Source organism: Stenella coeruleoalba (genome assembly GCF_951394435.1).
Source record: "Stenella coeruleoalba genome assembly, chromosome: 10".
Classification (NCBI taxonomy): Eukaryota; Metazoa; Chordata; class Mammalia; order Artiodactyla; family Delphinidae; genus Stenella; species Stenella coeruleoalba.
Window position 1 is genome coordinate 102,150,493 of NC_137156.1, and position 14,452 is coordinate 102,164,944.

Sequence of the window (14,452 nt, forward strand, 5' to 3'; positions counted from 1 at the left end):
TTGCCTCCTTCACACCCTTTCTCCTATGAGCATACAGTGGAGTCTTCCACACACTACGTGACTTAGTAATGATGTCATCACTTTGATGGCCAATGGAATGCGTACTTGTGTATTCTCTGTTTTCTAGAATTTTCTGAAGTAAACTCATGAAAAGATGCTCAACATCATTAGCCGCCAGGGAAGTGCAAATTAAACCTTCAGTGAGATACCACTTCACACTTCACACGCTGGGACGGCTACATTCAAAACGACAGACGATGACAAGTGTTGGTGAAGACGTAGGGAAGCTGGAGCCCTTGTGCGCTGTGGCTGGGGATGTAACATGGTGCAGCCGCTGAGGATGACAGTTCGGTGTTTCATCTTATGGTCACACACAGAGTTCCCAGATGACCCAGCAATTCTGCTCCTGGGTACATTCCCAAAAGAAATGAAAACATACGTCCGCACAAAAGTATGTCATGAATATTAACAGCAGCAGTGCTCGCAATAGCTCAAAGGTGCAAACACAGTGTCTGCCACCTGGTGAATGAATAAACAAAATGGGGCCCATCCACACACTGGAATGTCCGCCACGGAAAGGAATGAAGCACTTATTCATGCTGCAACGTGCAGGGGGCTTTGAAAGCGTTACGCTTGGCGACGGAGGACCGTCCACAAAGGCCACATATTGTATGATTCCATGTCCAGGAATGTCCAGAAAACGCAAATCCATAGTGACAGGGAGTAGACTGGAGGCTGCTGGGGGCTGGGAGGAGGGAGTGGGAGGTGGCTGCTACCGGCATAGCAGTCGGGTGACAAGAATGACCTAGAATTAGATTCTGACCATGTTCTCACGACCCTGACAAAAACTACTGAACTGCACACTTTAAATGGGAGGGCTTTATGGTACATGAACAATAACTCAATAAAGCTGTCTAGGAAGGAAGGAAGGAAACACAGTTTTTAAAAATTAAAGAACCCCACCACAGGCCGAGCCTTGGCCCCAGAACCTCTCTATGGGGAGCGGCTGTGAAATGCAGCTGTAAGCTCTGGGGCAGCCAAAGCCAGGGGGCCCAGCTACAAGCCACTCACACCCCCTCCTGCCCCACGTCCTCCATGGGAGCCACGAGCCCAGCCCCTCCCCTGGGAGCCTAGGCCCCCTGCCCAGCTCTACTATGACCCCAGAAAAGCCTCCTCCCCTCTCAGGGTGCCATTTTCTCTTCCATAAAGCAGACCAAACAGTCTCTCTCAAGGTCGCCACAGGGTGAAACTCAGTGCCTGACAGATGCCCCCAGCAGAGGACCCAGCTCTCCTCGGTTTTACCACCTTTACAGCCCCCCCACCTCCCCGCAAGTCTGACAGTCAGGCAGCCCCTTCTCAGCTCCCCCAGTGTATGGCCCAGGGTACATGGGCCTGGTGTGCCCGCAGCTGCCGATTTTCAACAAAAGCCAGAAAGCTGGAATTTATGGGAAGTCTTCCAGCTTCTAAATGTTTGCAACAAAATTCTAGTGCTTACAAAGATGCTCTGCAGAAAGAAGCTGACCGGTGACAGGGGCGTGCACCATTAGCAGAGCAGCAGACAGAGGCGGGACCAACCCCGGCTACGCGGGGTCAGTGAGGAAACCGGGGCTCAGAGGCATCGCGGCCCAGGCCCCAGGTCACACAACGAGCGCGTGTGAGCTTCGGCCCGGGACTCACCACGGGTGAGCAGGGGCTGCGGGAAGCCCAGGCCCCTCGTTTGCAGGCCCTGCTGCCCTCGGCAGAGCCTACGCTGCCCTGGACGAGTCAGACATCCCAGGTCAAGGCCCGTGGGCTGGGGGTGAGGAGGGGAAGGGCCGGCTGGCCCACCTGCAAGCTCTCCTCGCAGGGCGCCCCCTCCCCAGGCCGCTTTGGGGAGCCAGGAGCTCCTGTGGCTGATTCTGGCACACAGAACATGAGCTCAGGTGTCCAGACTCCCAGCCTGGCTCCCTCTGGTCCCCAGGCTGTGCTCAGGGACCACTCAGACCCCACACAAGCTTAAGTCTCCCACAGCTGAGCCTGGAGAGGAGAGGGGAGGGTCTGTAGGAATCCTCTGGGGAATAGGGCGAGGCTGGGCGGGTCTCCCTCTGCCCCCTGGAACCACAACCCAGTGATTCTGGGGGACCCTGGAGACCCCCAGACACTGAAGGCCCAGGGCTGGCTCCTGGGGCTGCAGGGTGAGGCGGGGAGAGCCTGCTCCTGTGCTCTCCTCCCTTCACCCAGAGGAAGTGCTGCATGACACAAATAAGATCCTGCCAGTTCCTGCCTAACACCTGCAGTGGCTCCCCACTGCCCTTGGGGAAGGGCCCAGATCTTCATCCTGAGGGTAAACACCATCGCCCTGGGCCTGGCCCCTGACCACTCCCCAGCCTCTTCTCACACCAGCTACACAGCCTCCTTTCAATCCAACTTCTTCCCTCCAGCTGCAGGGCCTTTGCACGTGCTATGCCCTCTGCCTGACGCACTCTCTTCTCTCTGCTCCCCACCTCTCACCCAGTCAGCAGCTCCTTGTGCTCAAACAGCACTTCCCCGGAAGACCTCCCTGATCCCCAGGGGAGTCCGATCCCCCAGACAGGCTCACAGAGCACAACCACCCCATTCCTCGGTCCTCGTCCTATGACTACCACGTTTTCTTCCCCACTAAACCATAATGTCCCGAGGGCAGGGGCAACACGGTCCATCTGGCGTCTGTCACAGCCCCTGCACACGCCGGGCACCAGACATGACTATCAGGGGTGAAGACATGAAGAAACGGCAGGGGCACCTGGATCCACCGCTTCCTGCATGTGTGTCCGTGGGCAAGTGGCCCTATTCCTCTGCTGTGCACCAAGGGGGCGGCTGTGGTGATTAAAGGAGCCAGTGATCTCAGAGGGCTTACGATGCTGCAGGCACAGGTCATAAGCCAATATGGTGTCTGCAATTAATACACAGTTATTTGAATTTTAAAGCTTCTCTATTAACTGGAACGTCAAACCGTTCAAGTACCGCTGCCCCACGGGATCCGGTGATGTGAGGCCCCGAGGAAGGAGCTCCTTTCCTGCCACGGGGTCCTGGGGCCTGCAGGTTTTGCTGGAGCCCTTTTCCAGGAGAGGGGCTGGAACCTGCATCTTCTGAGGGCGACCCTGACCCAGGTTCCCACCCTTGTGGCCCAGGAGGGCGGGGGGTGGTCCCCAGCTCCCTCCATCGTGCCAGCCCTGTGGTAGAAGGCGCCCTCACAAGCCCCCTGAGGGACGACAGACGTCAGGGCCCTTCTCCCCGGCAGGGAGCAGGGCATGTGGCTTCCATTAGGCTCCATCTGGACATGCTCAGAGGCAGCCTGGATCCCTGGCACAGCTCCGGCTCAAAGACAGGACCCCCGCTGCAGCCGGGCCTGGGGCAATGGCTGGAAACCTCCTCCTCCAGGCCCCAGGGCTGCCATGGCAACATGGCCGGGGGTCATTTCCGCCCCACGGTGCGCCTCTCAGCCGGCCCCACGGGCAAGCAGGACAAAGCTACCACCTCCCCAGTCCTCCCCACTGAGGGCCCCTTCATCCCTTGGGAACCCCCAGGGCTCCCCCTACAACAGCAGTCAGAAGGCTCTAAGGCCCTCACTGCCCCAAGGACGCTCGTCGGGTCCCTGAGCCCCACCCAGCAGGCATCCCCTGGCCACCCTCCCCACTCCGTGTGCATGGCTGTGACCACGGACAATCTTTGTGGGCTCGTCCATTACCGCCCTCCACCCCCATCAGACCCCAAAGGGGAGAGGCTGTGCCCACCCGGTTCACTGGACGGCCCCTGGTGCAGAGAGGGTGCTCTGCACCTATCTGCTGCAGAAACTAAGTGGGTGGATCGAGGAACAGATGGTGAATAGTGACGGCTAACATTTCTAATTACTCAGCAGTGCTAGGCCCCATGCCGAGTTTGAATGAGTTAGCTCATTTAATCCTCAAAACACCCCCAGGAAGCAGGGCCTTCTCTGCCGCTTCCAGATGGAGAAAATGAGGCACAAGGCGGAGAGCCGCTCGCCTGAATTACAGAGCACATGCGCTGGTGGGTGTCAGGTGGACACTGGGTGAGCAGAAGCAGGGAAGATGGACGGGGGTGGTGGACGGCAGCCAGCCTCTGCTTACACGGCCTGGGCCAACTCCTGGGTCCCATTTAAATTCACCCTGCCGGCCCACCTCTCCCAACTTCCTACATCTCCCTTTCCCCGAGCTCCAAGAAGCACAGCCTGTCCCTGCCCTGCTCTGGGCTTTGCATGGGCGGGGCCTCTGATGGGATGAGAGGCACTCAGTCAGGGGCCCCACCCCCAGGCGGCCTTCACCAACAGCCACACCCCAAAATCCATTTGAGAAAGCCTGGGGCAGAGGAAAGAGCCCGGGGCTCCTGAGAACGAAGCATCTCTCCAGGGTTCCAAGGCCCACACCACAGAGAGGCCTCTGGTAGCAAGGGGGCGGGTGATGGGGCCGGGGCCGGGGCGTGTCTATTTTGGAAACCCTGGAGGCTGCACGCACCATCCCCGGCGCCAGGCCTGCAAGCCCGCCCGGGCACACGTGGACTTCATTACAGCCCCGCCCCCTGCAGGCTCGGGGCTGGGCGGGGAGGAGCCCCCGGAAGCCCCCCGCCCTGGTCCCTGCCGCCACCTCTCACGGCGCGCCCTGCGGCCACGAGCCACACCTCTCCACCCTCAACCTGGTCAGCTGAAAATGAGAAGGAGCCCAGCTCCCAGCTTGTGGGCGGATCGAGTCACAGACGGGGCCGGGCACCTAGTAGGTGCTCAGCAAGGGCGAGTTCTGTGCCCGTCCACGGAGAGCAGGATGGAAGGAGCCGCCAGGGCGGGGGCCTGGGGGCTGTGGGAGCCTGCAGTCTCGGCCTTAGCACACAGCGGTCGCCCAGCAAGGGCCATAGCTCTGGACACACGGGCCCCCTCCCCCAGGAAACCATCCCAGATGCCACCCGGGCAGCCCCCACTCACAGCCTGTGGACCACACTGGCCAGTTCCTGCCTCCCAGCGGCCCATTAGGGCCTGTCCACAGTTGCTACCTAATAAGGGTCTACAGAGTGAATGACACAGGACTGAACAAGACATGGACTCGCAGCTGTGGAGAGAGATATCTAGACACCCAGACAACTCCTAGGGCTCCCTCAGAGGTGGGGGCAGGGAGCTGCAGAGTGGGGATGGAGGAAGGGTCATGCAAGACACAAAGACCCAGTGAAGGATTCCTGGAAGCGGTGCTGCCTGAGCTCACTGGGAAGAGTGTGAGCAGAGGGGTGGGACACAGGGGGATGACAGTGTAGGGTGCTCATGGGGTGGCAGAGAACTAGCACGAGGGGGGATGACTGGCAAAGGGGTGGCCAGAGAGCCCCCCCCATTCCCTCATTAATTCACCCAATGTTTACAGAGCACCAACTGTGTGCACAGCAGAGAAGATGGCAGATGGGGTCCCTCCACTCATGGCTCTAACATTCCACCGGGGGAGACAAAATTAAACAAGTAACGATGTGCTACAATGCCAGGTATTACTGGGAGGAATTAAAGCAGTGTAAGAGGAAGGTGGGGTGCTCTTTGACTGGGGTGGTCAGGGCAGGCCTCTCTAGGCAGGTAACCCTGAACAGAGAGCAAATGGCAGGAAGAAGCGAACTTCACGGACACCTGGAAGAGCACTTCAGGAAGAGGCAGTGGCAAGTGCAAAGGCCCTGGGGCTGGAAAGTACTGGAAGGGGCCAGGAGGCCCGTGCAGCTAAGCACAGTGCGGAGGGAGAGGGTTGCTAGGCACTGAGTGTTTATGCTCCCACCTCCAAACTCATGCGTTAAAACCCTAATCCTCAGTGGGATGGTATCTGGAGACGGAGCTTTGGAGAGAAAACTAGGTCTTGAGGGTGGAAGCCTCATGATGGGATTAGTGCCCTTCTAAGAAGAGATGCTGGAGAGCTTGCTCCACCTCTGATGTAACCCAGATGAGATGTGGCCTCATCTGCTCTCCCAGGAAGCAGGCTCTCATCAGACAACCGATCTTAGACTTCCCGACTCCAGGGCTACGGGAAATAAGCACCTGCTGTTCAGCCACCCAGTCTATGTATTTTTGTTACAACAGCCAAAAGGCACAAGAAAAGGGTGAAGAGAAGGCCCGGGAGGCCCCAGGGTCAGGCTGTGCAGGGCCTGAGGCCCCTGAGAGGACTTCAGTATCTACTCTGAGTAGGTGGGAGCCCCAGCAGGTACTGAGCAGAGGAGGGACAGAAACCACTTGTATGTTAGCAGGACCCCTGGCAGGAAGGGGTGACAGACCCAGTACTGGGCTCTTGTAAGGAGCCCCAACAAGAGCCTGCATCCATTCTGCTGCCACCACAGAGGCCAAGAGCCCAGCATCCATGACCAGAGGCTACTGTCAGGGAGGTGTGAGCAGGCAGCTGTATCAGGGTTGTGAGCTCCCACTTCCTGCCAGGGCACCTGTGGACCCCTCTGCAGGGGCTCCCCAGCCCTGATAAGGTACATGTAAGAGGCCTTCGGCCACAGCCCTATCAGGCAGCCCAGCATCTACCGTGACAGGGACCCCACCCATCCACCCACCATGCTACCCCCAGAAGCTGAGCCAGGAGGAAGCCCCATCTCAGAGCCTCCAGCCCAGAGCTCAGGGGATGGCGCTGGCTGTCCCTGGCCTGGCCCCGCAGACCCAGCTTCCCCTGCTCCAGGCAGCTGTGCACAGACCTGGGCCAGGCTACAGAGCCCCGAGGCTGCCCTTCCCTGGGATGAGTGTCCCTGGAGAAACCAGGAAACAGGCTTACCTTCAGGGTCACCTCTGGGGACAGAATGCACAGAGTTGGGGTCTGTGTCTTCCTCTGGCCGAGAACGGGGCACAACCGGTGGCTGCTTGGGCACTTCCTGGGTGGGTGGGACGCGGGCCGCCTCCTGGTGAGGTGTGGTCAGGATGGCGTGGGTGCTGGGCTCTGCCGGGCCCTCGGGAGCGCTCTGCGTGGCCTGTGATGCGGGGACACTGGCCGTGGTTGACGCTGGAATGGGCCCAGCTCCCTCCTGCCCAGCGCTGCGGGGGGTGGCCTGGGCGTCCGGGATGAGGTTCTCTTCGGGCCGTGCCCTGGCCTCTGCCGCCTCCTCTTGGACAGGGAGACCAGGGGCTGGACCTGCTGTGGGCCGTCCATCCAGGCCCCTGGGGCCACCTGCTGCCGGCTGCTCCCTGACTGTCAATTCCTCTCTGTCCTCCTGTCTGTCCTCCGTCACTCTCCTGGCCTTGGCCTGCACGGGGGCTGGGGGACCCAGGGCGGCAGCTGCCGTGGGCCTGGGGAGGGCAGCCGGCCAGCGGGTGGCCTGGATGGCTGAAGGTGGCTGACCCCCAGCTCCCAGAGCAGCCGGGCCCCCAGCGCCCGCCTGGAGCTCGCCCTCCAGGGCCGCCGCGGCCTCCGCCTCGGCCACCTCCTGGTCGTAGCTGTAGGGGTCTTCATAGTGTCGCTCGGGGTCACCCTCCTCGGCGTCAGAGAAGTTTCCAGGGGCGGCGTCTCCGTGGCAATCGGGGAGCCGGTAGCAGATGAGCTCGCCGCCGGCGTCGGGACAGTGGCAGGCCCGGCAGGGCGACAGGTGGACCGTGTGGCCGGCGGCGTACTTGCGGCCGGAGTGGACGCAGCCCACCTGGCCGCACTGCGGGCAGCTGTCGGCCGCCACCAAGGCCTCGATGCAGTTGGGCGGCAGCTCCGGGCAGGGCATGAACTGGCAGCTGATCTTGCCACCGCCCGGCGGGCAGGAGCACTCGGTGCTGCCGAAGTCCACGAAGTAGGACTGGCCGGCGGGCACGCGGCCGCGCACGAAGCCACCCTGCAGGCAGTCGTAGTACTGGTAGCCCTCGCAGGCGCAGCCCTGCTGCATGCACGTGGCGCAGCAGGCACCCGGCTCCAGCGCCTCCTCGATGCAGTTCTCCAGCGGGGGGCACTCGACGCCCGTGCAGTCCTGCCCCGGGACCGCCGTGCTGGGGCTTGGGCCCAGGGCCAGGGCCACGGCCACGGCCAGCCAGGCTCCCACGGGCTCCGCGAGTGATGCCATGCCCCGCAGCCGGCCACGCGTCGCCTCCAGATCAACCGTTCTCTCTCACGAGGCCCTGGGGGAATCGGAAAGGACACGGATCAGCACCACGTGGCGGCCACAGGGGGACACGTGTGCACACCTGGCACACACACCGGCACGTGCGCACGGCTGGGCAGCCTCCCCACCTTCACTCACACGCATGCACTCGTCCTCACATCCCTACGCACACGCTCCCACTCGCACCTGCTCAGATGCACAGACAGGCATGGCCGTCGCTCAGGTGTTGACAGAGTTGCCAGCGTGGCCCTGCCCAGGGCCGCTGACCCCCACTCTCACCTGCCACCTGACACGTGTCCCCGGGTAGGACCCTCAGCCGACGGTCCCGCACACACTCACACTGTCACATGCATTCTCCAGGCACATGGCTGGCACGCCTGGGGCATCGGGGTCTCACGCCCTCCGTGGCAGGCACGCAGAGGCCGGGTTACAGCCCTCCAGGCACAGTTACATGCGCTGTCTCACCCACAGCCTCACCTATGTGCCGGGACACCACGAGTGGTCTCACACACACAGTCACCAGCGCCCAAACAGTTTATCTCCCCCCGAAACCCAGCTTGAGCCCCAGCCATGCACCCAGAGTCCCGTGGCTGCCAGCCAGAGGGCAAAGCCAAGTGGACACTGGGCAGGAACCAGGCCCTCCCAGGCCTCGGCACACAGCCAAGCCCCCTGCCATGGCCCTCGGACCCCAGGGCCCAGGAACACCCCCTAACAGATCCCCTTGCACTGCAAGTTATGCTGCAGGGGAGCCTCCTGCCAACCTCCTCAGATGCCTCAGCAAATAATACCACCGTTCCCAGAATTATCCTGGACACCCGCTGTCCCCCGCACGTGCGCACGCGCACACACACATACACACACACAGACACACACACACCAAGTCCCGCCCATCCGCTGAGCTGCGTGAACAGCTCTCTGCCCTCTGCCCACTTCCCTCCACCACCGCAGCCTCGCCCTGGCTCGAGCTGTACCCCCATCTGCCCTGGAACACGCCTGCCACCTCCCTCCCCGCCATCCACTCCTGCCCTTTCTCTGCAAAGCCGCTGTGATCTGGAAGGAGCTGACCCCAACGTGCATGGCTTCCTGGCTTCCCAACCAGGAAGCAACAGTCTGGGTTCCCTGTGCGAGCCACCCTAACCCTCCCTCCAGGGGCCCTGGCATGACCCTCCCGCAGCCCCTCCTTGTTACCCTCTACAAGCCACTCAAATGTCACCTTCTCACTGTCCTCGCTCCTCCCCCCACCTCCATCCTCACAAAAGTCGCCGGTCCCACAGCCCTGGGACCCGCGTGACTCGGGGCCAGGCCTGCATCCCTGGGCTGCATGCTCCTCAGTCACAGACAAGGGCTCCCTCTCCACCCATTCCCGGCCCCGAAGCTGCACTATCATTTGCAGTCACTGCAACGATTGTCTGATTTAGAAAAAAAGACAATAAAGTGAGATCTCTACTATTTTAAGTTCGTAAATTTCAAACCTAAAAAATAGAACAACAGGAACTTCTTAAAAGTCTTTAACAGAGAGGAGAAAGAAGCAGCCATGGTGCTGCCCACCTCCTGGCTGAGCTGGGGAGAGAGTGACGGCAGCGCAAGGACCCTGTCGGGCAGGGCAGTGACGGAGCAACTCAGCGGCCATGCAGCAGGAGAGGAGGTCTGCCTCCGAGGCCAGTCAGCCAGGATTGAGGGCACAGGCCCTCCAAGCCGGCACCCTCCAGAACTGGGGCTTACCAGCAAGTGAGGCAGGCCCCATGGCCATTCTGCCAGCGCTGGCACTCTGGTGCGTGGAGCAATTCCAGAGGCTACTGAACGCCAGGCAGTCATGAGGACAATGAAGACATAAATGAATGAAAGCCAGGAAACGGGACAGGAAGAGGCCGGGGTGTGGGAGAGCCTATTTTGGCCAGGGTGGTCAAGCAAGGCTTCTCTAAGGAAGTGGCATTTGAGCTGAGGCCTGAGCAAATCGGTGAACACAGCCCCATGAATGTCTGGAGGCAAAGCATGTCAGGTGGCAGGAACAGCAAGTGCAAAGGGCCTGAGGCAGGACTGCACAAGGGAGGTGGGGAGCAGCAGGGGCCACTCCAGCGGAACCAGTGGGCAAGGGCCAGGGTGGTAATGCCCAGATAAGCCCTGGAGCCTGGAATGACCTGATGGGACGCTCTACTTAAAGGGTTCGTCTGCTGCCGCGCTGAGAATGGGAAGGTGGGCGAGAGATGGGCAGTGGGAGAGGACGTGGCGGGATGTGCTGACGGCCTGGGTGGGGGTGAGAAAGGGAGTCCAGGATGAGCAGAAGTTTGGGCCTGAACACCTGGAAGGACAAAGCTGGGGCTTCTTGAGGCAGGGAAAGCCGTGGAGGAGGGCCACAGGCCTGCATGGAGATGGGCAGCCTGGTTTGGGCCTTGTCGAGTTTGAGAAGCCCAGAGATGGTCCGGGTGAGGATGGTAAGGGCGCCTCCAGGGACAAGAGCCTGTGCTGGGCGCGGAAAGAGGCGAGAGGGGGCGTCTCTGGACAAGAGCTGACACGCATGTCCCCCCAAGCTGAACGGCTGCCTCAGGAGGGTGGAGGGCCCCGTAGGACAGAGGCCCAAGATCCCCATGACAAACCACGGAAATGGGAGGGACGAAGGCCCTCCCTCCAGTCTGCCCTCAACAGTGTCATTTAAGAAAGAAGCCTCCTCCCCCCGTGCCCCCCACTCCTCCTCATCACACACTCACAGGAACCCTGCATCCAGGAGGCAGTATTCCCGCCACAGCCCACACACGGCTCCCAGCGGGGCCTGGCCCTTGGACCCCCTACCGTCACAAACGGCCCACAAGCATGTGAATCCAGGCCCGGAGGAAAGACAGAGAACATCAGCCCCCCGCTTGGCGTTTTCACTTGCTGTGCAACCCTGAGCAAGGCCCTTGCCCCCTCTGAGCCTCTCAGCTCTGCATCTGTACACAGTGGAGAGGCTCTACCACACCTCAGGTCATAGTTGGGGCCCACGGGCACTACCGAGCCCACGAATGCACTGTGTGTCCCACGCAGTGAGCTTTTTTAAAAATTTTTATTTATTTTAATTAATTTATTTTTGGCTGCGCTGGGTCTCTGTTGCTGTGAGCGGGCTTTCTCTAATTGCGGTGAGCGGGGGCTACTATTCGTTGCGGTACGCGGGCTTCTCATTGCCGTGGCTTCTCTTGTTGTGGAGCACGGGCTCTAGCCGTGCAGGCTTCAGTAGTTGTGGCGCACGGGCTCAGTAGTTGTGGCGCACGGGCTTAGTTGCTCCGCGACGTGTGGGATCTTCCCAGACCAGGGCTCGAACCCGTGTCCCCTGCATTGGCAGGCGGATTCTCAACCACTGCGCCACCAGGGAAGTCCCCCACGCAGTGAGCTTTTACTTTTCAGTTAGTAACCAGCACTTACAGATTGGAAATGCTCACGTGAAAATTCCAGCTTCTTACTTCTCTGGAAAATTCCTGAGCCCCAGCCACCCTGAGGTGTCATACAGCGTGTGGCCTCCCGGTTCCCCACGAAGCCTACGCCATGGACTCTCTGCTCACTCACACTTGGCTGGACGTGCTTGAGCTCTGGGTCCCCCCAGGCTCACCTCTGAACTGGGAGCCCCATGGTCATCCCCACTGTGGTCTCCAGCTGGGAAAATGGAAGTCCGGGTCCCTGCACGCTGCTCAGAATCCCCGTCAGTCTGCAGGGGGTGCGCCCACCTTCGAGAGGGATGGGGCCGGCTGGGATGTGTCCGCAGGAGGTGGCCCAGTGGCGAGGGGCTGGGTCCCTTGGGGTGGCTACCCTGGGGAAGAGCAGCCTCAGGGGCGCCTGGCACAACTCCCCAGCTGCTCAGGACGGGTTATGGCCCCTCAGGTGTGTACGGAGGATGGAGGGCAAGAGACCTCAGCTCCACGTGGGGAAAGCTTTCTCCAGGTCAGAGTCAGACCAGGCTGCAGGTGCGGAGGGAGCTCCCCGTCCCTGGAGATAAGCTAGCGGGGCTGGGAACACGCATACGAGTGAGAAGTAGGAGGGCACAATCTCTACATTGCTGGTTCTCAGATTCAAACATGCCCCTCCCAGGGGTCTCCAGCTGCTGTTTCCCACGGCCCCTGCAGGAAGTGGCCCCCTGAACATGTGGCTTCTGCAAATCGGCCTCCCTCCAATATGAAAAGAGGAATCATGACGGGAGGGGCTGAAAAAGGGGACCTGACCTCCCTGAAGTGGGGAACCCCAGCAGGCAGACTGTGGTGACAAAGACCCCTGAGGCTGGGCCTGAGGTTGGGTCACGGGGCGCACACTCCGAGGTAGGGGCTCATCGGGGACCCGGCAGACGCAGAGAAAGACCCCCAGGATCTCCTGACACCCACAGATGAACGAAGCTGGGTAATGCACACACGTTAACAAGACTACGATTGTTACAGTGCCAGCTGGCCTCCGTGAGCCCTGGAGCGGACACCAGGAGAGGGGCACGCACACAAGCAGGCCACACGTGCGTGCAGGGTGAGTGCCGAGCTCTCCTGCCCCGGGCATTTCCCTGAGAACTCTGCACCATGTGGCCACTGGGTATTTGTCCAGCTGGTGGAGGGGACACAGGACACGGGTACAGGCCACTAGGCCGGTGACCAGCCCCCAGACCCACTCCCTGCCCTGCCCTTCTCCACCTGGCTCTGCACCGGCAGGGACAGGGGCGCTGCACTCCTCAGACTGCGTGCCCGGGCTCCCGCAGTGCCCAGGGGCCACCACTGACAGGGGATTAGAGGGCAGGAGAGGGGTTGGGGTATTGGTTCCCCACCTCCCTTGCTCCTTCCCTCCAGAGCAGGGGTTTGGTGATGACTCCTCCCCCTCCCCCATGGCCACAGCTCCCGCTGGAGCCCCACTAGCCTGCAGGAGGGCTCAGGTGAGGGCACGAACACATCCAGCCAACCCACAAGCCCATCCCCCCTTTGCTGCGACTGGTGGCAGGGGGCTGTAACCATGAACCAGTGAGACTCAGAATGGTGGCCACTCCCACAGGGGACGCAGAGGGACGCCGACACCCCCCCCACAGGAGCTGGCAAGCTTCCACCTTGGTCTCTGGAGTCCTGAGCCACCAGGAAAACGGGTGAGGACCCTGCCCGGGAGACCCTGCAAGCCCAGTGTGCACTCCCGCTGGTCACACACTGGCATGTGAATGAGGCCATTTCAGACACCCCCATCAGACCGGAGACTAGTATAAATACCACCAGGGTCCCCAACGACACACCTGCCTAAACCCCTGAGCAAATACACCGCTACCACCAGGTGTCGGGCCGCTGGTCACGCGGCAGCTGGACCCGCAAGCACTGGGACCCAAGTAAGCAGCCCCAGCAGAAAGTCCAGGGGGGACCTTCTAAAGGACAAAGGCCCCGAGTCCTCGGCACACAGCAAACGTGGGCAGGGGAGATGCTGTGCTGGGTTCACACTGGCCTGAGACGTGACAGCCACCGCGTGCGGGATTCCCGCTCGGACCTGGAGCGAACAGACAGCTGAGAGACACCGGGCTCCCCGGGCTCCGAGATGGGCCACGGGCCAGGGGACATGCAGGGACAGCATCATTCCGTGAGCTCCGACAGCTGCAGACGGTGGTGCTTCTGAAAGACTGACACTCTGAGTACCACCAAGCCTGCGATGTGCCCTCACACACTCAGCACGAAACAAAGGCCACGCAGCCAACTATGCCCAGCAGTGAAAGCCGGTGATGGCGTCTGGGCATCCTCTCCGGGCTTCACGCTCCACAACCAAGAGACGGAGACAGCAAGCCTTAGACGGGAAGGAAGATGGGAGCCCCCAACACCACACCGAGGTGCATCCAGCTGTGCGGAGCTGAAGCAGGCTTAAGGCAGGAGCGGGCAGGTGCGGAGGCCCTGGCTGGCCAGACCCCTGCTAGGGCGGGGGCAGCGGGCTTCTCACGTAGGCCGGGGTCAGCGTCTCACAACCAGGATGTGGGGGGACGGGGCAGGGGCACACTCCCGGGAGTGTCCAGGGAGACAGGAGGCTGAGGGCTCTGTGCAAGACACGCCCACCGTCCCGTATCCTCCCTCCCTCCCCCACCCCCGGGCACCCGGGCAAGGGAGGCTGGCGATCAGAGCTGACCGCACCTCTGCCGCCCTCACTGCTCCCACCCGCAAACACAGACACACGTCCCTACAGTAAGTGACCCCGTCCTGACAATGAACCTCAGTGGCCACCCAGAGAAGGCCCCAGAAGCAAGGCCACCCTGGTGCCCCCCCCATGGCCCTGGGGCACTGACTGATCACCAGTGCCACCACTACCGAAAGCGGGGTCTGGCCTCATGTGACACCGAATCACAAGGTGAAGGAAATTCTTCCTTTCCTGGTTCTCTGAGCCTTCTGGTTCTGACAAGAACAGGCTTGCCAGAGCTAGCAAATAAAAATACAAG

At 61.2% G+C, this 14,452-nt stretch overlaps 1 protein-coding gene across 2 annotated transcripts in view; it reads right to left on the minus strand.

Moving 5' to 3' along the window:
• Positions 1-14,452, minus strand: part of FBLN2 (fibulin 2) — a 75,108-nt gene that overhangs the window by 41,898 nt on the left and 18,758 nt on the right. For both annotated transcript variants that reach the window (XM_079934254.1, XM_079934253.1), the window contains exon 2: positions 6,759-8,077. In XM_079934254.1, coding sequence (XP_079790380.1) covers positions 6,759-8,022 — 1,264 coding nt within the window. In that variant the 5' untranslated portion in view covers positions 8,023-8,077. The remainder of the gene's footprint in view (positions 1-6,758; positions 8,078-14,452) is intronic.